The sequence below is a fragment of the Xiphias gladius genome, chromosome 24, assembly GCF_016859285.1.
Source record: "Xiphias gladius isolate SHS-SW01 ecotype Sanya breed wild chromosome 24, ASM1685928v1, whole genome shotgun sequence".
Taxonomy (NCBI): Eukaryota; Metazoa; Chordata; class Actinopteri; order Istiophoriformes; family Xiphiidae; genus Xiphias; species Xiphias gladius.
In genome coordinates, this window is record NC_053423.1 from 3,516,650 (window position 1) to 3,540,049 (window position 23,400).

Here is a 23,400-nt window from a genome sequence, read left to right on the forward strand (position 1 = left end):
AGATGTAACTGCAGACATTTATTTGTGCTTTGAATGTGAAGTTGTTCACCTGCTTACACTGTAATATTTGATCGATTGATCCACCCTTTTTCTAATGTGTAAAAACTCACAAATACAGTTATACAACATCAACAATAATAGAAATCATCAACAGAATTAATAATATGTACATGTAAATATTATGTCACAGCTTCTAAGTACTATTATTACAAAATTGGTTAGATAGCACAAGGTTATTCTGAATTCCAACAAAAAAAATGTTGTCTCTAAACGTACCATTGTAGTGAAATCCGCCAGTCACGCATGCGCAGTCGTGTCAAATATCTTGTCAAAGTGCTCGCAGGGCAGAATGGATGCTCTGTTCGTGATGCTAAATACTTGATTTACAGATAATTGTACTCCTAATCCAGACAAGGAGCTCCACCTGAATGTACCAGTATACAACAAGGAGGGTGTTCGTAACTGGACGGCTTCTGGTGGGTTCACACGTCGCAGATGAGTTGCCACGGCTAACCCTGTTAGCTAGCGAGGCTAAACAACAAATTGCTGTCATAGCGAGTCCAGCGCTAAGGATACAATCAGAGGGGCTCGTGGCTGTTTTCGAGAATCCCTCGTCGGTGCTGCTGTTGTTCTAGCAGGCGGAGCATATGCCAGATGAGACCATAAACAGTGTGGCGTTTCGTGTCCCCGCGTTGTAGGCTCGAAATGGGAAAAGGCTGTAAAGTTGTGGTGTGTGGCCAGGCAGCAGTCGGGAAAACTGCCATCTTGGAGCAGTTGCTGTACGGAAATCACACTGTAGGTAAGGAGCGCACCTGGCACAGTCGCATTCGTTCACCCATCCACGGGTCGCATGGGTTCCATGTGGGAGATTTTATCCGGCTCGAGAGTAGATCACCCATTGATCTGGATACTCAACACCTCGGTTAACTGCAAGTATATACTTGAGGATAAACCCAGCCTTTCATTTTCAGAATCTACTTGACATTCTTTCAATCTGACATAAATTATATAAGGTATGTTCATATTTCACGATGCTGCTTCCCGTGATCAGTTTACTACTGTTTCAGATTAGACCTCATTTTTTTCTTGTTACGCTAATGGTTGGCTGAAAGTCGCTGTGCCGTCTGTCTCATTTCCAGGCTCCGAGTCCAGCGAGACGCAGGAGGACGTGTACGTGGCCTCCGTGGAGACCGACCGCGGCGTGAAGGAGCAGCTGAGGCTCTACGACACCAAGGGACTCCACGACGGGCAAGAGCTCCCCAAGCACTACTACTCAGTGGCAGACGGCTTTGTACTCGTCTATAGCGTCGACAGCTTGGAGTCTTTCAAGAAGGTGGATGTTTTGAAGAAGGAAATAGACAAATCCAGAGATAAAAAAGAGGTGCAACTGGTTCAAAGTATTCTTTAGTAACCATTCATAGCATGTGCCGTTATCCTCCTTGCAGACAATGTCTTAATCAGCTCTGTCCCCAAATGTATCGCAGTGTATTATATTGGTAAATGTCCACACCACGTAGAACATCATTTAGGATATATGAAACATTCGGTCTGACTAACCTACTACCTGCTGCGTTCAGTTTCAGTTGGTTGTCCCATTTCCATTTGCGCGGTTTCACCGCCCCCCCCCGCCGTAGCAGTGAATGGTGTCCGGTGTTGTGTTCTCAGGTGACAGTCATAGTGCTGGGGAACAAGACAGACCTGCGGGAGCGCCGCCAGGTGGACCAGGAGGCGGCGCAGCAGTGGGCGCGAGGCGAGAAGGTGAAGCTGTGGGAGGTGAGCGTCGCCGAACGCAACTCACTCATTGAACCCTTCACGCAGCTGACCAGCCGCCTCACGCAGCCTCAGAGCAAATCTTCCTTCCCTCTGCCGGGACGCAAAAGCAAGGGCACGCCGTCTAACGACATGTGAACCTCCGAAGATGCCCTCACTCCATCTCCGCTCCTGTTAATAACAGGCTGCATTCACCTCACGTGGGAACGACCGAGAGGACAACATGGATAGCATTTAGTCTAGCAGCATGACTTTAATGGCTACTGTGCACATTTGACCATTTTACACACATTTATATGCAATAATAACATCATTTTGAAGGAATAGTTAAGCATTTTGGGAAGTACACTTAATGGCTTTCTTTCTGAAGGTATTGTGTGTGTAAGTAAGCACAGAGCTTGAGTCAGAATGTGTTTATCCTTGCACAAAGACAGGAAGCAGAGGGCTAGGTACTGTCAAAAATGGAAAAATATACCTCTAAAGCTCACTAATTAACACGTTATCTCGTTTGTTGAATTTGTTCGCAAAGAAATGTCAAAATTACATTTATTGATTTTTAGACGTAGTTAAGTGCTATAACCTTTTTCTTGATGAGCAACAGGTTATCCATCCGCCCGACGCTGCTGTACAGCATGTCCAGCTGCGGAGCTGGTTGCCAGATAAGGTCACTGAGCACAGGTTTTGGTGTTGATCTCTGTGCAAGCTTGATGGTACCAAACGGGGCAACATCAGTGTGATGGCAAGACTTCAGGGGAAACTGTGATTTTAAAAAAAAGAGATGAATAAATTGTGGTTTTAGGTGGAGTGTTATGTTGGACCTGTTTCTTGGCAAACAGCAAATGCCTGTTGCTTTCTGGAATCTTGTCATGGCAGTGAGGTTGCCAAGTTTGGGCGTTGTGGCTACACATATACCGAAACCTGTGCTCGCCGACCATGTCTGGCAACCCGGGCTGTAGCTGGAGACACAGCACGGAAGTGCTGGACGCAGAGAAACTGTTGTTTGTCACAGTATACACTAGTTTCAGCATACACTCAGTGGACAATCTTTTGCAATTCAGTACAGCAACCCTGCGATAAATTCTACCTTTAAAAAGTATAATATCCCGCTTTTACTGATATTTTCTGAAATGAGTTAACACCATCGCTAAAACATATAATGGAATTAACACCTCTACAACAGAGTCAACAAAATAAATGTTTCGGGCATTGTAAAAGTAGACTTAATGGCGGAACGGTTGGATTGCATTTTTTACATTTCAGTTTATGCCTGGGGTAAACAAATGTGTTTATTAATGAGCTTTAGAGGTGTTCGTAGGCAAATCTTTGAACTTTAGACAAGAGCCAGGCGAGCAGTTTCCCTCCGCTCTTTATGCTAAGCTAGGCTAAACAAGTCCTGACGCCAGCTCCACACTTAACGCACTGACATGAGCGTTAGCAACCTCCATGTGTCACTCAGGGAAAAGAAGTTAAATAAGTCGATTTCCAGAAATGCTGAACTTCTCGATTTAAGGATGCATGTTGTAGTTCGTCTTTTACAGCAAACCAAACAAGTGTCAACCACGAAGCCAAACCCACATCCATCTGTCATATCCCTAACCAGTGAAGGAAAGCTTCTCCACACAGTGTGCTTCACACTTTAGTGCGTAGTCGACCCTTTTTGTGATGGGAATAACATCAAGCACTTTAGTACCAAAGATTTGGGATAACCCAAACACAGATGTTGTAGATTTAAACATTTGAGTTGTGAGAGTGAAATAATGTGCTATGTCCATTGCTCTCTTTGTTTGAAATCTGTATATCATTCAATGCATATCAATACACGGTCCACCTACTCCACTCCTAATGTTTTTATGCATTGAACAGAGGACTGTGGATTTGTGCTAGGAATGGATCTCTCTGTGACCAGTATGGACAGGGTGAATGATTTCAGCAACCTTTGACTCTTTAAAAACATACAGGTGGACATGTGATTGACTTGAGAACTGTCCTATAAGCTCTGGCGCCAAACATTGACTCCTCAAGTGGTTGCTAAATACTGCGACTAACAGTATTTCCAAATAGGAGTTTTGTATCTAAAAATGTTATTTCCCATCTGATGTGAATGCAGCATTAATCTCTGTCCCTCGGCAGGACTCAGCTAGCCTTTGTCCAGTCCATTTCATATATTAATATTATTGGCTTAGCAGCAATAATGTTCATGGTACTACCTTTACTTGTGATGTATGATTTAATAACGTCTGTCTGACGTTAGTTGCACTCCCGTGTGTCGTCAAGCCTATAAAAATCCAATAGGGTTACTAGTTAAGGCTGTGTGTGTGTGTAAGCCTTTTTAACAGTAGAAATCCGTGTTGAGAGGAAATATTTATTTTTTAACTAATTTATTTTTGTCACTTTAATGAGCCACATTCCTTGACTTTTGAAAATGGTGGGAGAATGTAATTGATGATCTGCACTGTTTTCTGTGTCCTTAATGTTTCAGAGTAATAACATTTCATGTGCTGCTAGTACAACAGAGGTAGTGAGATTAAGACTTGCACTCTGTTATCATCGTAACCCTAAACAACTCTGTGCTCTGTAATCTGTTTTAAGATGCGCTGAATAAAATATAGCCTCTTCATATTAAATCTCTCAAAACTTTATTTTGGTGGTGAAGTGAATGTGACGTAAAAAAAATGAAAGTTGTTTCAAATGATCAAACAAAGTTGGAGGCTTCAGTTGGTCATGTTTAGGTATTCAAGGGAGAAACGAAACAGCTTTTCATCGGTACAGAACACAAATCACAACCAATATCCATCCATATCTAAACAAGTCTACATGTATAAAACACCTTTTTCAAAGACCAGGAGTTTAGAGGGGGAAGCAAACACCAGCTGGAACTTTTAATGCATGTGAGTTTTTACACTGACATAACTGACTGGGAATCATGCTGTGACATGTTTCATCTAGCAGTTTAGTATTAATGTCCATCTTCAAGCACAAGCTTAAAAAAAAATAAAATAAAACACAAAATGCATTATTGCCAAATTTGATTATAGTTGGGCCAGAGATAACTTAAAAAATACAGTAAACAACAAAATGTCAGGAGTTAAGACTTTAGTTCTGAGATAAAAATCCCCCTTCCCTCCCGCCCCAAGTTCACGCCCCCACATCCCCAACTCATCCAACCAGCAGCTGCTCTGGCGATTATGTGGCGTAGCGTTTGGTCCACTGTTTGGCTATCCTGTCATGTTCAGGTCTGTTTGTTGTGTACTGTGTGGCGATGCTTCCAACCAGAGGGTCGGCTGTCAACACATAAACAGAACATTAAATCAATATCTCGACATTTGTTTCTTTCACTTAGAAATCTGTTCCAGGGTTTTCATGAGTTACAGATTTCAAAAACAGTCAGTGTCTTTGTGTCTGTTTTGGCAAGGTTAAAAAAAAAAAAACCTTTTAATTCAGACTGTAGGAGTTGGAATGTTTGGGGTAAAATGTGAAGGGAAAATTAACATTCATTTAACATTCACGGTTCATAGCAAATGTCTGACTTGTCAAACACATCACTAAATGCTGCAATGGACCAAAGCTATCGTTATTGTACGTATCATTACACGTCCAAATGTCCTCATTTGACTCATAGGGGAGCAATAAAGAAAGAGAAATGCTCTGATACCAGCAACACAGAGGGTGGCAGAGTACACTTGGAAAAAAATCACAAGTCCGAGACAGATTTTAAATATTTTTAGCTTCCAAAGGGGGACATGACAGAAAATGTTTGGGAACCACTAAGTAAACACAGATTTTGTGTTGGTTTTGCTGTATAATAGTACCACCTGCAGATTGCAGATATTGTATATTCACTTGTGTTTCTTCCATCTTGTAGTTTTATAGTCCTCAAATATTCTAAATATTTGCTTGAGTAATAATTTTTAGCCTTTTCAGCTCACATGAACACCTGGTGAAAAAAATGCAGATAAATAATTTTATTCATTTTGTGTGTTTTCAAATTGAGCTTGTTCCCCCTTTGGTTCTTTGTCTGAGAATATTTGATGAAATTATGAAATTATTACTGGTCAGATATACACACAGTATCCACTACTCATTCACTCTATCAAACAGTAAAAATGTATGTTCTCATGTTTGCGTTTTTTGCCATTAGTATCTATCCTGCTGCGAAAAACCATCCTCTCTATAGTAGGAGTGGACAACGTGGATAAAATCATCTCCATCACTGTATTTGTTTTTATAATTCCCAAATTGAATCTTCTCTCAGGAACTAAAACCATCTTTATTTCAAAAATAAAATAAAAACATGGCAATGTCTGCTTATGGCTGAGCCAGTGAACTGAATACCATACCAAGGTACCTTATCACAATGATTGCCATAAAACAGCCACTGATTTGTAACGGTCTGATATTATCTCACATTGTATGTGTCGTCATTGCCCCCGTCCTACCCCACATTATGATTTCACCTAATTAAATGTCTGAAATAAAAACTAGAAATGTTTAACTGTATCATTTCCCATGAATGTACAGTGTTTATGGCGAAGTTACAAAGTGATAGAATACATGATGAAAGAAGATGAAGATGAACGAAACTATCATCTAAAATTGAAGGATGACTTGTGCTGTTCACGCAGAATTACTGCTACATGTAAAGAAACAACATGCTGCAGTAAGAGAAGAATACAAATATTTACTAAATGCTTTTCCTCAGGCAGTTTCAACACAAATGCTTCATCTTCAATCTGGATTTTGAAACGGTCAGAAGGGCTTAACCTGCTGATACACGGCTATATGGGGCTTTAAGGCTCTGTAGCATGAGCTGGAGTCAGCAGTTTTAATAAATTTGATAAATGTAACTATTTAATCCTTTAAGTGAAGTCCTGTAAATCACGCAAGATTGCCTGAATGAGAGTTTCATGATCTCTCCTCTAACATTCAAGATCAAAGGAAAATTACTTCTGATAAAATGATATTGAGTTGTAAGGAAGATTATTACGTTACAGCAGTTACCAGCCAGATTGAGGAACATCATCAAAAAATTATACACTTTTTGACTAGAGTGAACTTGTCTCAGGGAAAAATACATTTTTAAATAAGAAAGCACATGATTATTTTATAATGACACAAATATCGGCTTTCAGCAGATTTAGAGTGTCTAACCAGGCCTGTGTGTGTGTGTGTGTGTGTGTGTGTGTGTGTGTGTGTGTGTGTGTGTGTGTGTTGTAGCTCTCACCAGGGTTGCAGTCAGTGAGCAGGGAGCAGATGGACAGTAGGACCTTGGAGATGGTGAGGGCAGGACTCCAGTTGTCCTTCAGGATGTCCAGACAGATCACCCCCTGACTGTTAATGTTGCAGTGGTAGATCCTCGTACGGAACGTCACCTAGACACACACAAAGCCGAAATGGATGAGTCTATAATCCAAAGATGCAATACTTTTTGTTCTCTCTCGTTTGCCACACTCAATCCAAAAAATTTACAGTTTTCTAATGCCTCTTATCAGGCCAACTGTGTTGTTCAGCATAACCCCAGACCTCATCTGAAGTGTCAACATTAACTCGAACATGCAAGCCACAAAGTAATACTTGCAACTGGTTTGCACGACCAGCATTATTCCATCACACATGGGACTTCAGAATGTGGACTTGAGTAGAGGGCAATCAACTTTATGTGTGTTGCTCAATGGGTCACATTTATGCTGAAATGAAGAGCAGGGCCTAATAATTTAGAAACGCCCTCATGTCATATTTTATGAGGTGTGAAAAGGAGACATTTACAAGTATCAGGGCTGAGAGATCTCAAATATTTGAGAGGCCTGAAGAATTGAGATTACAAGTACGATGTGTTGATTTCATTTACTTGCGTGCCCTCTAGTGAAAAATATGAATGATACCTCTCTGGAAGATCTATCAGTGCATGATTAACAAACCAGGCTTTGCTGAGTGCTAGCAACTGTTAAAACTCGGGGTTCACCTTGGGTGGTTTGAAGGGGTAGTCTGGTGTGAAGGCAATGTCCAGGAAAAACACTCCTCCCTCGTACACGGAGCCTGGAGGGCCCAGGATAGTCGACCTCCACTCATAGATGTTGTCTCCTTTAGGACCGGCGCTGTGTGCACACAGGAAACATTTATTCTGGATTACCAGTTGGATGCTACAAAACTAGACAGTTCCCTTCCCAACTAAAAACAACTTAGGTAACCCAACGTTACGACAAAATTCAATTATATTGGGGATTTAACTGTGGGACTATGACTCATTTGTAAGTACAGTGTCTTCAGTCTTTGTTCAATAAACACCTCTTCCCTCTGCAGGAACTCCAGTTAGCTCTCTGTTCAAGCTTCATTTATCTCCCATCTGGATTAATGCACTTCCCCTAAAGCCCGAACAGACCGGCCTTTATCCGAACCCAGCTCCTCGATCGAGCTTTAATCGTCCTCTGGCCGCACGTTTGCTGTCGCTCCCTCACAGTCCCTCAAAAGACTGAGACGTATTCAGACATACAGTGGCCACCGCTGTGGCAGTGTGCTTGACAGCACCTGCCATTGCCAGAATACAAACTGACAGAAACTACTCTGGTCTGCCACAGAGGATGCCCTATCCTTAAATAGCTTTTAAATATGGTAAATGCTATGATACAAAGTATTTTTCATCATGTTGTTTTAAAAGGAATTAAAAATCATCAATTGTACAGTTACATGAAAATAAAATTTACAGTATACAAAAGAACAAGACCGTAAGCTTAATTTCAAAACCTCCTAAATATGAAGGTTTTCAGGAGGTCTTAAGTGTCAGTTAAGGGCTCTGAGGTCCCCTGAGATCCCTCCTGTATTTCACACTGGCCCCATCTAAAGATCATGGTTTAACCTTAGACCACAATCCCTGCCTTTGGCCTGACTGAGATTTATCCTGTCAGTCCTGCAACATCTACTAAATGCCTAGAATGTCTATATAATTACCATCTTTCTAATGTTCTGCAGCCAGAAATCCTTCCAAACATCTATTCCGTGTTATGTTCTTGGTAATTCTTTGAACATTAGAGTGCAATGGCCATGTGAGTCATTATGCCAACAGAGTGGGAAATGATAAAAAGAAAAAGATCAACACAATGTCATTTGCCTGTGAAGATAAAACTGAAGAGTAACAGGGCTGACAACTACAGCTGCTTCACAAGAGCCCTGATTCAACAGCAGCTTCTGTTGGCGTTATAATGGGGGAGATATTTTCACACAATTGACTGCCCGATGAAGCGCTCCAAAATACCCTTTACAGTTTGCCATTCCATTTTTAAATGATAAGCAGAGCTCCTAAAGCATGTTTACGGAATAAAAACAAAAGACTGGTTTCACTGGAAAAGAGTATATGCAAAATACAGTGTACGGTAATATATTTAGACAGAAATTATTTGAATATTTAAACAAGCATACAAAATAATCCATTATTCAGAAGCTGCAATTCCACAAATAATTCAGTGCACAAATCTGCTGTCGAGCACGTAAGCACTTCCTCTCCACACTGCTCGTGCAATGCTGCAAGTAGCCTCAGTGTGCTATCTGTTCCGAGTCACGATGCGAGAGGTACATACCAGGCAACAATCTTGTTTCCTGAAGCAGATGCTCCGCTCTGCCCACGCTTTAACACGACAGAGTACGCAGTAGCGCTCCACGTCAAGAAAAACCTACCGCTCTTTGTAAGAACCGGTCCCTATATTCAGACTGCTGACTGCCAGACTGTCGTGGCCATTACAATTTTCAAGACTGCTTGACAAGCAAGAGTCACCAGCAGGACAGACACCTACATCATTTCCTTGTCTCCAATAGGGGTGCAAGATTTACAACATTTATCGTTACTGCCATATGAAGTCCAGTAGTAAACTCTGGCAAAGCGATCACAACAGTCCAGAGTCATAAAGCCAGCAGCTCGTACTCTCCGTCATGGTACCCCCATGTACTGTTTCAAACTGACTAAAAGAAAAGCCAGAAAGTGTATTATCTATAGAATTAGACAAATTTGGCTGAGCTATGAATTTTATGTAGGGTTACCTCCAAAGGTCACAGCAAAAGCCCTCCAGCCGTCGGCAGGACCAGACTAACCCACTAGGGGGCTGTGAGGTGAAAATACGGCGTGGGCCCGTGCAGATCTCCTCTTTTGCCCACTCTGTGAATCATACACTCTATGCTAATCTGAAACAATTACTCCATGAATCAATTGGATGTCGGACAGAAAATGATTGGGCAAATCATCTAATTGATGATTTAAGTTCATCATTTAAGTCATTTTGCTAGAGACTGGTGACAGTGCTCTGTATTTAGTTTTGGCAGGTCTATGTTGCCCTCTACTGGACAACACTGAAATGCAATACAGCTCTCTTCCCTCATACATCAATTCAATAGAATAGAATAAAATAGAATATATTAAATTTGTTTTGTATTTTATGACCTAAAAATCCATACATTTTCTACATAAATTATACTTCTATATTTCAGGTGATCACAAGTGATCTCTCTCACACACACACACACACACACACACGTGTGATCCCTTATGAATATAGAAATATAATTCATGTAGAAAATCTACAGATTTTTAGGTCATATAATACAAAACATTATAAAGTCAGTATACTTAGTTACTATCACTACTACACTTGACATATTACAGTGTGTACACATGTGCTGGCATGAAGCCAAGAGCGCCCTAAACATTGACAACAGAACAGATCTGTCCGAACAGCAACAGTGTGTCACCCAGAGGGGAAAAAAACAGAAGGGGGGGGGCACCCTATAAAAATATCACTTGTCCTTTTGAGGAATGCACCTCATTAACACTGTGATTCCAAGCATTCCCGCAGCGGAACCCTGACCTGGGATGGGACTGCTAATATTCATGTTACTGGTCCCATTGCTGTGTCAAGACCAGATATTGTATCGTTTGCCACTAAATCAACCAGACTGAGGTTTCTTTCGCCTGACAACAGAGGCGTCTAACATTCAAAGACAAGCCAGAGAGAGAGCCTGGGCTTCCTCCCCGCCTGTCCCTCGCACACACACAAAGCCCACCCAGTGCTTTGTGTGAGCCAGTAATATGCAATGCTATCACTGTGGTCATTCACATCAATATCAGGGGGGCTTCTTCCGCGACCTTTGTGTACACACGCACTGCAAGAAGAGTGCTGACATTTCAGCTGTTTCATTTTTTCTAAGCCTTTAACCTTTCGAAAAGGCACACAACGGTTTACTCAAAACTGACTCCTGCTGCACAGCCGAGGAGAGCGGTAGCGGAACATGTTCAGAAAGCTGACAGCATTCATCTACAGCAGACAAAATGAGCTCCAGTGTGTAGATTTTAAGGCCTCGATACGCAGTTTTGCCTTCTATAATACAAACGGAGCACTAGATGAAAAAAAAAAAAAAAAAAAAAAAAAAAGATTGTTTGTATTCATACAGAATGGCAACTAATTTAACAAAAGAGAGTTGGACAGGAGACTATTGAGGAGCACCCTGGAAGCTGAATGCTTACGGTGCATGTCACTGCAATGTCCCTGGATCAATTCCATCCAGGGATTTTTGTTGCATTTCATACCCTCCTATCCTGCAGTTTACGGTCTGCCTCTTCAGTGTACATTGTCTAATGAAAGTTTTAAAAAAAGCTTTCTGAAATTTTAAATTCTATTCCTTTTTGTGTGTGAGCAAATACACGGAAACACTGAAAGCCTACAGACTGAGTAATAATTTCCCATGGCAGTGGTTGAAGGACAACATCAGACGCGCAAACTCATTGGGGGTGAAAAAGGTGACCGATATGCGGCGGGGGGGGGGGGTTGTTTGCTCTTTACAGCTGTTGCAACAGCTGTTTGGACATTTAAAAGAGAGGGCTTAGATATGACATTTATAGATTGCTTTCACAGCTAATCCACTTCCAGTTCAGCTTGTGTCGTTTCCAGTCTTCACTCTTCTCAGGTATGTTGCACGCGCCAAGCAGCCAGGAGCTTTTTTTTTTTTGACAAGTCTGAGGGCGAGGGTCTCATTTCATTCCCCATGACTCTGTCCTGGCAGACCCAGAACAATTTAAATGTATCTGGTCTGTATCTGTCTGGTTTTCACTTGTTCACAAACCACTACAAATATGTAAGACAACAAAAGAAGCTAATTTATGATATTTATCTGGTTTGACTGAAAGGCTAGCAGTGCGTGACCACATTGGAATAATGCATGAGTGCACCTAAATCAGAATAATGGAAGGATTTCCTGTTCTTCCGATATTGCGTGAGTGCAGCATTGAGCTGTTGGAAATGAAGTGATGTAAGGTTCATTTTTTTAAATATCTGCCCACAAAGATACTGCACCAATCAAATTAAAGTGCTGACACCGCATTTACACCCCGTGAAGAACACCAATATGAGCTCTATTATCAATGCAGAGAAAGAAAGAAAATAATTATTTGTTTCTTTTTAGTAATTACAATGTTCAGCTAATACATCAAGAATAAAAACACCAAGGAGATATAACTGTATATTCATTTCTTGGCGAAAATGTATTTGAATTTCACTTTGATTTTCAGTGTAAAAGGTTCACAACGGACCCTGAGAGCTAAAAATACATCTGTTCACTCACTTACTATTCTTCTCTCCGCAAAATCGTGTTGTCATTCCTCATCTTTAAATGAATCTATTTTTTTACATCTCAGCACTTTGTATTGTTTCACAGTGCGTTTTACTCACAAACCACTGCTGTGCCAGTCTCATCTCCTCGTTGTAGACTTTAATACACACACTGCTGTCAGCACACACTGGGCTTCATTTTCAATCACCACTATCTGCTTGCAACGGTATTGTGATGACAAGGAGAAACAGTGTAATAAGCTGCCTGACTGAGACAATAAGATGACTCCACTTCACTTGAGTGCCGAGGAGATTCTGTGCATCAGCACCACACACCCAACCCCTCCCGCCCCACCAATTTCATACAATGGTAATCAGCCTGTAAATGTTCTTTTAGTACTTCATGAAGACAGTGCAGGATGAATATCACAGGGTAGCATTCATTTGCCTCCCCTGAGACAAAGAGTTAGATTCCACACTGCTAGGTGTGTCATATCATTGGAGCTGGGCAAAACAGTTGACAACCAATACTATGGTGCTAATAAGAAATATTCCAATATCAGAACATACATTTTTGCATAAGCAAAATCCAAAATAAAAAAATTTATGTTCAGCAGAGTTAAATGCATTCAACTGTCATGAAGTACAGTCAGACAAAAATGACCACAGAACTTTTCAACTGAAAGTCTTTAAATGATAGCACTGAGTTACTGGCTAGCTAAATCAGTGACTGAGCACTGCACGGTCCGATCAACCTGTAAGGGAGATTGAATATTTGAAGCCCCACAAATGGCCTCTAAAGGCTGCAGGATTCATTACACCCCACACAAGAGCAGATGCAACAAAAAAAAAAAAAAAAAACATACTGAGTTTGATTTTTTCACAGGTTTTAACAGCTATTTTTAAAAATTCCATTACACTTCCTCCTGCAAATTGTGCCTGTTCACTTCAACTGAAGACCAAGGACTGATTAATTCAAGCATGTAGCGGTTCCTGTTTTGGTGAAATCTCAAGCCATTTGAGTTAACCTTTTTTCAGCTTTGCAGATGTGCATAATTGACTAACAGAGACACTGATGCACTGTGTTTAGAAATGCAGGAAGTCTACCACGTGTCAACAACTTATTAAGTACACTACCAGACAACAAAGTGCAGCACTGTTTTTAATCCCTCTGCTCAATATTTCTTCATTACTCTCACTGGAACCATGGCATCACATTTCCTTCCCTGCGGGCAGGGAAATTCTGTTGAATCCGGGCTAATGTGAAGGCACCTGTAGAGCATTTCCACTAGTAAGACTGAGGGTGCAGTTTGCCCAGAGGGTGGTGCTAGAGGAAAAGTCAAGGGGTCATCTAAATCAAAATGATTTATCGCCTTACACGGTCATCTCCCAATTAGAGTGTGACACTTGCGTACAACTGGAACTTCTGGCCTGAGTAAGGCCTAATAAGAGTGACTATGGCTGGATATCATCTGAAATTTTTGCAGAGTAGTGCAGAGTTTCTGTCCTGTTATAACAATTATATTTTTTTGATACCTTAAATTTGAGAAACAAATGTTTTATTTTGCTGAAAATTCTCGGAATGGTTTATTTTACGGGTCAGTTATTTTCCAATAATTTCCAAGTCATTTCTGAAGTTTCCTGGAAAGAGCTATGTCATTTGGTACGAAATATAGAGAAACCAGAGACAAAGTTCTGTGACTTTTAGTTTAGTTAGGTGTTTTGAGTTTAAAAGAAGTAAGAAACACCCTTGAAAGAACAGCTACAGTTAAAAATCTAATCCAAGACAATAATAACAATATTCAAAAAAGTTTACAACCTTGTTAAAAATTCTTAAAATTATATCTACTCTTTCTCCCTCATTGGGAAATCCAGAGTTGATGAATGTCAATATTGTTCAGGTTTAAGTTTAACTACTAGCAGATGTCGTTTCTCACTTCAAGCTTCAACATCACATTTGTGGAAGTTGCATATTGGACCATGATTGGCAGGCAACTATGTCATCTTGTATGTGCAGGTGTTAAACTGAGATTTAAGGTGAGCAGATGAAGGTGAAAACAAAAAGGGAAAGGGGAATTTTAAACGCAAGTAAATATTAATATTAATTTATATTCATTTTTGCAAACTTCACTCTTCATATTTGTTGAACTGTTTGCTCGTCTCTCAGAAGGGAAACTTCTTCAAACTTCCATCTGTGCAGCCACAGCAGCAGTTCAGAGCTCAGTGCAGTTTTCAGGGCTTTCCGAAGTAACAGCAGTGTACAGGCCAGCCACTTCCTCTCCAGGGAGAGGGCTTTTTATAGATATGAAGACGCTGTTGAAAAAAAAAAACAACAAAAAAAAAAAAAAAACCCAGTAGTCTCAAACACGCAAGCCGGTAACGCACTGCAGAGGTATATGCGTGAAGAGACCGCTGCTCATGTAAGCAGCTCAACAGAGGGGTTGCATGCAGCTCGGATGGTTCGCACCAGGTCTGGCAGACTCTCACACAACACACAGGCACACACCATCAGCTGGCCAGTTCTTTAGCTGTATAATCAGGAGAAACTCAAAAAGGAGCAAAGGATTAAGTGATTTCCAAATGGTTCAAGCTAAAAGATATTAACAACGGTCTCTCAATAACCATATCCGTCCAACCCGATTTAGCACCAATTACCCTACGGTACACAGCCTCTAACCTTCCTTTGCTGTCATGACCCCTGATCCTGGAATGTCAGGAATCTGTCTGACACCCGAGGACATTCGTCTTAAGAGGAGATCTGGCGAACATAAAGACGACATAAGGCAGAGTGAAAGATAATGAGAATAAAGTGAGAGTGTCAGGAAGTGAGCAATAAGTTAAATAGCTGGATGTGAGGAAAAAGGAATAAAACATAATGAAAGGAACACAGGGTGGGGGAGTGTGGGGGTGAGGTAGGCCTGGGATGTCTGCAGTTCACACTTCAGTGGTAACGAGGCTGTAGGAAAATAAAAGGGGACTTGCATGGCATTCCCTGTGTGGGGGTATAGTTTGATTTCGATAAATGACAAATGAAAGACTCGGCCTCAGAGTTCATAAGACAAAGTTTGCTACGAGAGAGGCACTGATGATAATGGAACCTAGTCAGGTTAGGTCTTCAGTGTCCATTTTAAGAGTTAGGAGGCCAGAAACAACCTTGAAAGAAATGAGACAACAACCAACTGGCTCATCGATGTGTAATCCATTAAACAGCATCTGCAAGGCGTAGCTGGCCAGCTCCATTCATACCCTAATCAGCAGATTCTGTGCTAAATGAAGCAGATAGAACAAAAATCCGTCAAAAAATAAATAAATAAATAAATAATAATTTAAAAAAAAAATCTCCTTACTGCACGTGGTGTTGAACAGAGGATTTTCTACAGAGTGGTACTAAACAACATGAAAAGATGAGGCCTGTCTTCACACTGCTGGTGCGATAGAAACGTAGATCACTGTGGATACGGTCACACCGACGTTTGGAGCACTTTATCTCAACTACGAAGCGTTTCCTTCATCTGGCCAGGTGAGGCAAATGTCTCGTGAACTCAGGCGTCACCAAATACACAAAGGGGGACACCGGAAAATGTAGACTTCCATGATCTTCTGGGAGAACTTAAGCACAGCTAAGTCAGAACGACTATGTCACTGTTGCAATTCAGACGATAATCCAAAAATGCATGGTGCCAATGTTGACCTCTACCAGCCAATGTTGAAATCTGGGCATTCACCTTCAGAGGCATCAAATGAAGACAACTCCAGTTTCTAAGATTATTATCTTTATTTAGGTCTGTTCGACCCTTTACTCCCACATCTACTGTGAGATTATTAAACTTTAACTCTACTAAAGGACATCATTCTCACCAGGGCTGTAGACTTGAGATTCAGACGTACATCACAAAAAAGGAAGATGACTGCATTGAGACATTGAATTTCTCTAACAACCAACAGATCAAATGAATGACAAAATCCAACAATGTGTTACTCTGTCTTTCAATACTTTCTGACTCCGCTATCCTGTCTGTGGCCAAGTCATTGCTAATACATCTTTAAAATGGCTCACAAAACATACAGTTTCATTTTACAAAGGCTCAGTAATTTCCTAAACCAGCTGTTCACTGAGGTTTTATAGCAAACGTGACTCAAACAGGAGGAAATAGTGCATTTTTTGGGAACTATTTGCAGTGGTGGATTAATACACATTTGATTCTCTAGTGCATATTCAAAAGAGCAGTATGTGGAACTGAGTGAAAATAAACTACAGTGTGATTCACTGATGTGTTTTTAATAGTTTTTGGACAACAATGGAGCTCACAGGGGAACAAGATATATCAGGCTTTGGATACACACCCAATTAGTCTGTTAAGATACATTTATTGCTGGTTTTAGTCTTTTTGTGGAATTGGCTGATAATAAGACAAATATAGAATAAGGTCCCTTTAAAGGCCCTTGCAAAATGTATAAAAACTGATCCTACTTGTTCATTGAGTCTAAAAAAATCTTGATGGCAATCTGCTACAGACTGTAGGGAATCAATTTTGAAGCATGTCAGTTGGTGCAAATTGTGATGGAAACAAAAAAATGTAAGCACAGACATGTCATAAACTTGCATCATCCATATGCACTGATAAAAGCAAACGTGTTCAAAATGTCCAATGTGACAGTAAGTGGACCTTAAGTTGAGATTGGTTTGTCAAGATATGTTCAAGTTGCACATTTTGAATATTTAAATATTAGACCTGTGCATTAGAGAGGACTTGGTCTCAGTCGTGTAACAAAAACATTGACTCGAAACTCGACTCCCTTCCACTTATCATCAGAAATTAAATCATCTAATTCCATCAGAAAATACAGCTGAACGTATTTCAACCAAATCTGTGCTGATTGTGACGGACTCAGTTTTATCTCATCAAATGGCAAGCATCTTTGTCTGCGGTGCAGTCAAACAGTTTCCTATGTAGAAATCAGAGTTTCAAAACAAAATCTCATGTCAACAATCCATCAAAGCTTCCAGCGGGCCTCAGCTACAGCAGCTACAGTGCGCATTTCCTTAAAATTGAGCTTTATGACTCTCACACACACACACACACACACACACACACACACACACACACACACACACACACACACACACACAGAAAGGCTGAGTAGTGTTGAATGAAACAGCTCCTGGTGAAACCTAAAGCTCCTCTGTGGCCAGTGTTCATCATCTGAATGCTTGTTTTGGGTCTTGGCTGTCTAACGTGTGGTTTTTAACTCCCTGCCATGCTATCAGCTTGCCTTTAAGGTCTAGACATTATGACCTGCAGTTCAGACACACACACACACCTCATCCACTTTACTGCCAACACTCAACAACCTCTCAGCCCTTCATGAACCCCAGAATGCTAGAAAAGGCTTTAAAAGGACATTAAGTCTTCCCGAACCTTATTTCCTTCCTCTGAACACGTTACACCTCTCTCCAACCCGTGGCTCTGTACTGTAGCAAAGGTGTGACAATACAAGACTCAAACAGATTCGCTTCGATGACACTGCAATTTATCTCACCCTGATATGCATAGCAAACAGATTTATGAATGCTCACCACAATTACATCTGTGTCACAGATGTATTGTGCAAACAACTCTCTTTACCTACAGCATGTTAGGTAATAGCAGGAGACTTGTAGCCCCAACATGTTTAATACATGGTGATAATCCATTTTCATGACACATGTCTAACCCTGCCAGGCTTGTTAGAAAGACAGCTCAAACAGACAAAATTTGGCAACTGCTTCTGGCTGTTTCATTGGTAGATGATCCGTTTCCTTTTTCAGGCTGGGCCTCACTTTATGGACCTCAACTTAGCACTTGGCGTTAGCACTGATAGGTACTAACTACGCTGGAGGGATTAGAAAAATATCAAATAGTGATTTTATTAATCAATTTTACGATAGGCCTTACCACAGGAGACGTTTTGACCTGTTAAAGCAAGAAAGTCCGGGTGTCACCAATAACAGTAACAATGGCTCTGTTCTATTCAAGTGTCCCAGTAATCCACGACATTCATTCATTTGATCATTTACACCTGTGCTTTTCCACTGTATCATGTCAAAATGTCTACTGTGAAAAAGGCCCATTAGTCCAGGCCTGTATTTATGGTCGACAAAGTTTTTAAACACTTTGTCCCGAGCATAATCACAAATTACTCTTACATGAACAGAACCAGATTAAATAATGCAGCTAGTTTTTGTTGAGGACCTTCCGGATTCTTTTTTCCAAACAAGTCAGTCAGACAAAGGCAACTCTTAAGTAAACTTGGATAGCTTTCTATAGATAAAATGACTTAAATTAATTAACAATGCTCAATAATATAAAATATAATTATCTTTTATTGATAACCAGTTTTACCAGTTATAGTTCTAATGACAAACTTTGATATCTGATCAACAGCCCTTAATGAGACAGGTGACAGCTCTGCAGTTTAGCTGTCACACACAGACAGGACAGACATTCACATCTCTGAATGCTGGTGGTCCAAACTCAAGAGCTTCTCAGCTGACAATTTTTAAAATCAGATGTGCTTAAAAGTGAGGAGACTGACAATTGTGTTGATGAGATGTCTGTCATTTACACTCAACATCTACAAATCTACCCGCTAGCTCCCTGTCAGAAAATAGACGCAAGGCGATCACTGAAATTGTCAATCTAGAGCAAGACACCACACTCTGTTTATGTTTTTGGACAGCTGAAAGACACAGCGCGCTGTCTTCTTTTGTCAAAAAAATATCAACGTTTCAGATTGGTGTGTCTTCTATGAAAAAAAAAACGTCTGTTACAGACACGATTTTTTTTGGGGGGGGGGTGTTTGGAAAACTCAAAGAACCCACGCTAATTAGCGACAGCAAATTTTTAATACTTTCTTATTTAAATCAACTGTGCAAGAACTTTGCCTAAAGAAAATAGTCTAAAACAGGCAAAATATTGATGAACTCAGGAACTTCCTATTGAAAGAATAAGAAAACCAGACTACTATACTCACTGCGAGGAACTAATTACAATCATTATTCAGGTTGAATACTCCACCCTAATAACAATATTCCACTGAAATGTGAAAAGAGCAATATTTAACAAGAAGACAACTTTAATTCAGGTTTCTATAAGTAAGTGATGAATGGTAAACCTTGTACTCAATTTCTCATGTACTGAAAAGTCTATAGACCAGCGAACAGAGGGCGCACTTAGCTGTAGCTTTATGAAGCAGACAATTCAGAGTATTACTGCCTTGATATATTTGTGTTTTGACTGACGGGACACGGAAGGCAGCGAAGCAAAAAGATCTTATTCCATTCTGGCATACTGACGAAGAAGGGCTTTTAGAAGTTCACAGCAAAGGTGCTCACATGAAAGACTTCTTGCATTAATTCCTCTTAACAGACCAAATGGCCTCATTTTAAAAAAAAAAGAAAAACACACTGCCACTGAAATAGACACACATCAATGATCCAGATGTTTCTAATGAAAACATAAAAAATTCTCTATGAAGTGATGCTTCACATTCATTGGCTTACCTGCAGTTTGGTGGTGGATCCAATGTAATGTCAGCCAGTTCCTTCTGAATTCTGCAAAGGCAAATAAAAGGCGTGCGTCAGAGGTGGAGCTCTGATCAGACACTCTGCACTGTAAAATCCAAACTCAAAGCCCAGGTCGAGGCCTGATGGAAATGAGGTGAAAGCGATCTGCAACTGATTGTCAAGATAAAACCTCTTAGATGTGTGAAAAGCATGTTTTGACAGAAATGTCACAAAATCCTAAAGAAACACACCTCTCAATTGAGGAAAACTCAAATGTTTAACGGGACCATCAACAACTCTCTTTTAGTGTTAAAAACTAAAAAAAATTAAAAAAAAAGCTGGTCTGATTTTGGAATGATGCTCCTGAAGACTTGTGGTGTCCATCTTTTCTAAATCATGCACTGTGTACCTAGAATTCAGACAGCAACTCCTGACTTTGTTTTCAGCTGCTGGGGAAGGTGATAAATACTCCCCAAAGACACTGAACAAGAGGCCTCGGAATAGCATGATGCATTTGAAAGCTAAAACGGAGCTGTGGGCCTTTAAACCAAACACTGTATCCAGTGTTAAATAAAAATATAGAGTAGTAGAATATATAAACTTTGTTTTTTGTTGACAGGTTGGCCGATCTTTATCCTGCTGTCAGAGAGTGGGGCTCCTCCTGCACCAAACTCCTCACTCCAGCCCTCAGTGTGTTCACCTTTTAGCGCTAGTAGAGAGGAGTTTGGAGGTCTTGCTCATGCTGGCTTTGCTTTCTCGTTTCTTTGGGGGGTTTGCCTCCTGCTGCTGCTGCTGCTGCTGCTGCTGTTGTTGCTGCTGTTGTTGCTGTTGTTGCTGCTGAGTTGAGGATGAAGAGGAAGTAGAGCTTGTGCTGGCACGGGAATCTTCATCCGACATACCGAGCCTGGGTAATAAACAGGAACACAACATTTAGAAGGGTTCACAACCCCCCCCCCCCCCTTGCTCTAATACATCTTTACTTCAAACCTACAACTGTAAAGCCTTGCTTAAGGGCAGATTATTTAAGCTGCTAAAAGACGTATATCTTAAAATAAACAAATAAAAACTTCAGGCTTCAATCCTAAATTCTGCATGCATTCATTACACCAATGCCTCAGGAAGACTGCAGTTAGTCACGCGGTCTCTTTCCACCTAAAGAGGCCCGTGGGCGACAGTGAGTTGCGTGAACCGATTCACGAGGAACAAGTTTTTCTTTTCATGTCCAGCTGTGTGTGCTGAAACCTGTGCCCCGAAACATAACCCACACAATTCCCCTACAATGCCACGTCACGTTTTATTAAAAGTGGAAAACGGCCGCCGATAAGCGCCTAAACTTGAGGATTCTTCAATGCAATCTGGCGTTCCGACGAATATATAGGTAAACGCTGGATGTCGGGGCTATAGACTGCAGCCGCGGGATTCACGGTTGCAGTCAGAGTCCATAAACACTTCCGTCGTTTTAACTACCAGGCCTGTACTAGATGTTGACCCGTGTTAACTGTTTTTTTTTTTAAATCAGTTTTAAGTCGCCACTTTGTGTTGGTTACGCGGGACCTTGTGGTGCTTATCGGCGAAACATTTCCCTCTTTCATAACGCCGAATTCTGACCTCGGCTAATGTTCGCAGCCGGGCGTTATTTTTAGCCCTGTCGGGCTGCGACAAAGGGAAATTATCTAGTGGAACAGTTCGGCTAAAGGCCTAGTTCTGCCTGACACCACGGAGCGATACTGGACCACACGCCAGACCTCTGCTCTCGACCGAGGCGAATGGGTCGACACGGAAAAAAGCAGAAACACATCGACGGGGCGATGTCGCAGTTGCAGGGAACCCCGACACTACACCTCTACAGTCTCCATGCCAATGAAACTTTCACCATAAAAGAAGTCGGCGAGGTGCCACAGCGCTGTCAAGCTGTTTCGCAAGCGTTCGACCCGAATTACACCATTCAAAACAAATACAACATGCCGTCCATTTAAAGGCTTTCCTCGCGTTTTTAAAGCAATATCCGTCGACATGCAGCTGATCTCAGAGCAGCCAGTCACAGGATGGACCGACTCCGAAATTCTAAATTCTGCTTTGACGCTAACACGGATACATTTATGGTCCCGATAGCCTCTAAAAGATCTAAATTACATTAACTGTTAAGACACAATGCGCTGTAGTACAAACATGTTATATTTGATACCTTTCTTTGTGTGTGTGTGTGCCTCCGCCGCCTGGACGCGCACTAGTGTGAAAGTACCGGCAATGGAGAGAAACAAGTCTTCCGGTCAACATCTTTAAAATAAAAGCACAGGCAAATGGGGGTGCGGGGGGTGGGGGGTGGGGGGTGGGGGGGGGGGGTATATTGTTAAGACTAAACTTTATTGACCATATGAATGGACACTGAAGTGTCACAGTAGCAAAATAAAGTACAAGAACAACGTATATAAGCAACCATAAAAAACTATAACGCACACATTGTGAACATTTGCCAGGTAAAAAAAAAAAAAAAAAAACACATTAAAAAAACCACTTTTTATTGATTGATTGATTTTAAAAACAGGCAACAATAAAGGCACAAAACTCAAGAAAATGTCTTACGGATGGTGGGAGAGATGTGTATAGAATCTTTAAGTCTTTAAGTCAATGTCCTAAAGTTAATCATTATTGTTATTATTATAATTATTATTAGCTATTACCTGCTATGGATCACAGTGTACTACCGCATGAGACTCGAATTTCTCAGATTAATACATTCCTTCGGCCTCAAATTACTGCCACGGACTTGAATAAGCCCCGTGTCAAGAGCGCCGTCAACGGTGGGGACCGGGGTGAAATGTTGGTGTAGGACAGGTGTCTACGGCTGGAGGCGTGAGCTGAGGTCTGGCGGCTTTTATTTTGTAGGCTCCCATCGTAAACAAATGAGCAGGGCTTCGCAGTCGCCGCTGTACGCGTGCCCTCTCTCGCCGGAAGTGTTGGTCCGGCGGCAGATGGGCGTCCTGACATTATCGTCTAGGGACATCAGCTCTACTCTCAACGCAGCTCCAGTGTCAAAGAGTGATGCTAAATAGAGATACTAGTGTCATTATATGTTAAACAAATGAGCCACATTGTCCACCCAACGGAAACAGACGCCAGACGCCCTTTTTTCAAGACCATTACTTAAAAAGAAAGTTGTTAACTCAATCAGACCTTTTAAAAGTAGGGCTCCTACTTAGTTTACTTCCCTCTACCTCTACCCAGCTCTACACGCTGCCTATTCCAGCCCCACGGCAGGCGTCAGCCACGGCTCTCGCCACTGTTGAAAGCTGACGGTTAGCTCGTGTGTCCTCATTCGGCTAGGGCTCCTAAACAGAGGCAGCGTTTAAAACGCCTTTCATCATTTATGCCCAGACCACATAAGGGGCGTTTACGACACCATTTATCGGCGGTCAGCCGGTCACGTTTGGAAAACTGCGTATCGCACACATAGGGATGGCAAATAGCCTCCGTCGGCTAGGAAGCAGAACCTTGTGTGAA

At 41.3% G+C, this 23,400-nt stretch overlaps 2 protein-coding genes across 6 annotated transcripts; one reads left to right on the forward strand and one right to left on the reverse strand.

The window, feature by feature from the left end:
* The first annotated feature begins 281 nt into the window (after window positions 1–281).
* On the forward strand, window positions 282–4,394 carry nkiras1 (NFKB inhibitor interacting Ras-like 1). Of its 4 annotated transcripts, XM_040122593.1 has the most exons (4): window positions 291–476; window positions 699–799; window positions 1,140–1,381; window positions 1,666–4,394. In XM_040122593.1, the coding sequence occupies exons 2-4, from the start codon at window positions 706–708 to the stop codon at window positions 1,906–1,908; spliced, it is 579 nt and encodes a 192-aa protein (XP_039978527.1). In that variant the 5' UTR covers window positions 291–476; window positions 699–705; the 3' UTR covers window positions 1,909–4,394. The 4 variants fall into 4 exon arrangements, with proteins under 4 accessions (XP_039978529.1, XP_039978527.1, XP_039978526.1 ...); XM_040122595.1 differs by having other exon boundaries at window positions 282–799; window positions 1,140–1,333; XM_040122592.1 differs by having other exon boundaries at window positions 291–799.
* On the reverse strand, window positions 4,390–22,185 carry ube2e1 (ubiquitin-conjugating enzyme E2E 1). 2 transcript variants are annotated; one of them, XM_040122585.1, is made up of 6 exons: window positions 22,085–22,185; window positions 20,600–20,803; window positions 19,897–19,947; window positions 7,730–7,862; window positions 6,992–7,139; window positions 4,390–5,051 (listed from the first exon to the last, which is right to left on the reverse strand). In XM_040122585.1, the coding sequence occupies exons 1-6, from the start codon at window positions 22,174–22,176 to the stop codon at window positions 4,954–4,956; spliced, it is 726 nt and encodes a 241-aa protein (XP_039978519.1). In that variant the 5' UTR covers window positions 22,177–22,185; the 3' UTR covers window positions 4,390–4,953. The 2 variants fall into 2 exon arrangements, with proteins under 2 accessions (XP_039978519.1, XP_039978520.1); XM_040122586.1 differs by lacking the exon at window positions 22,085–22,185 and adding an exon at window positions 21,773–21,903.
* Window positions 22,186–23,400: the final 1,215 nt, after the last annotated feature.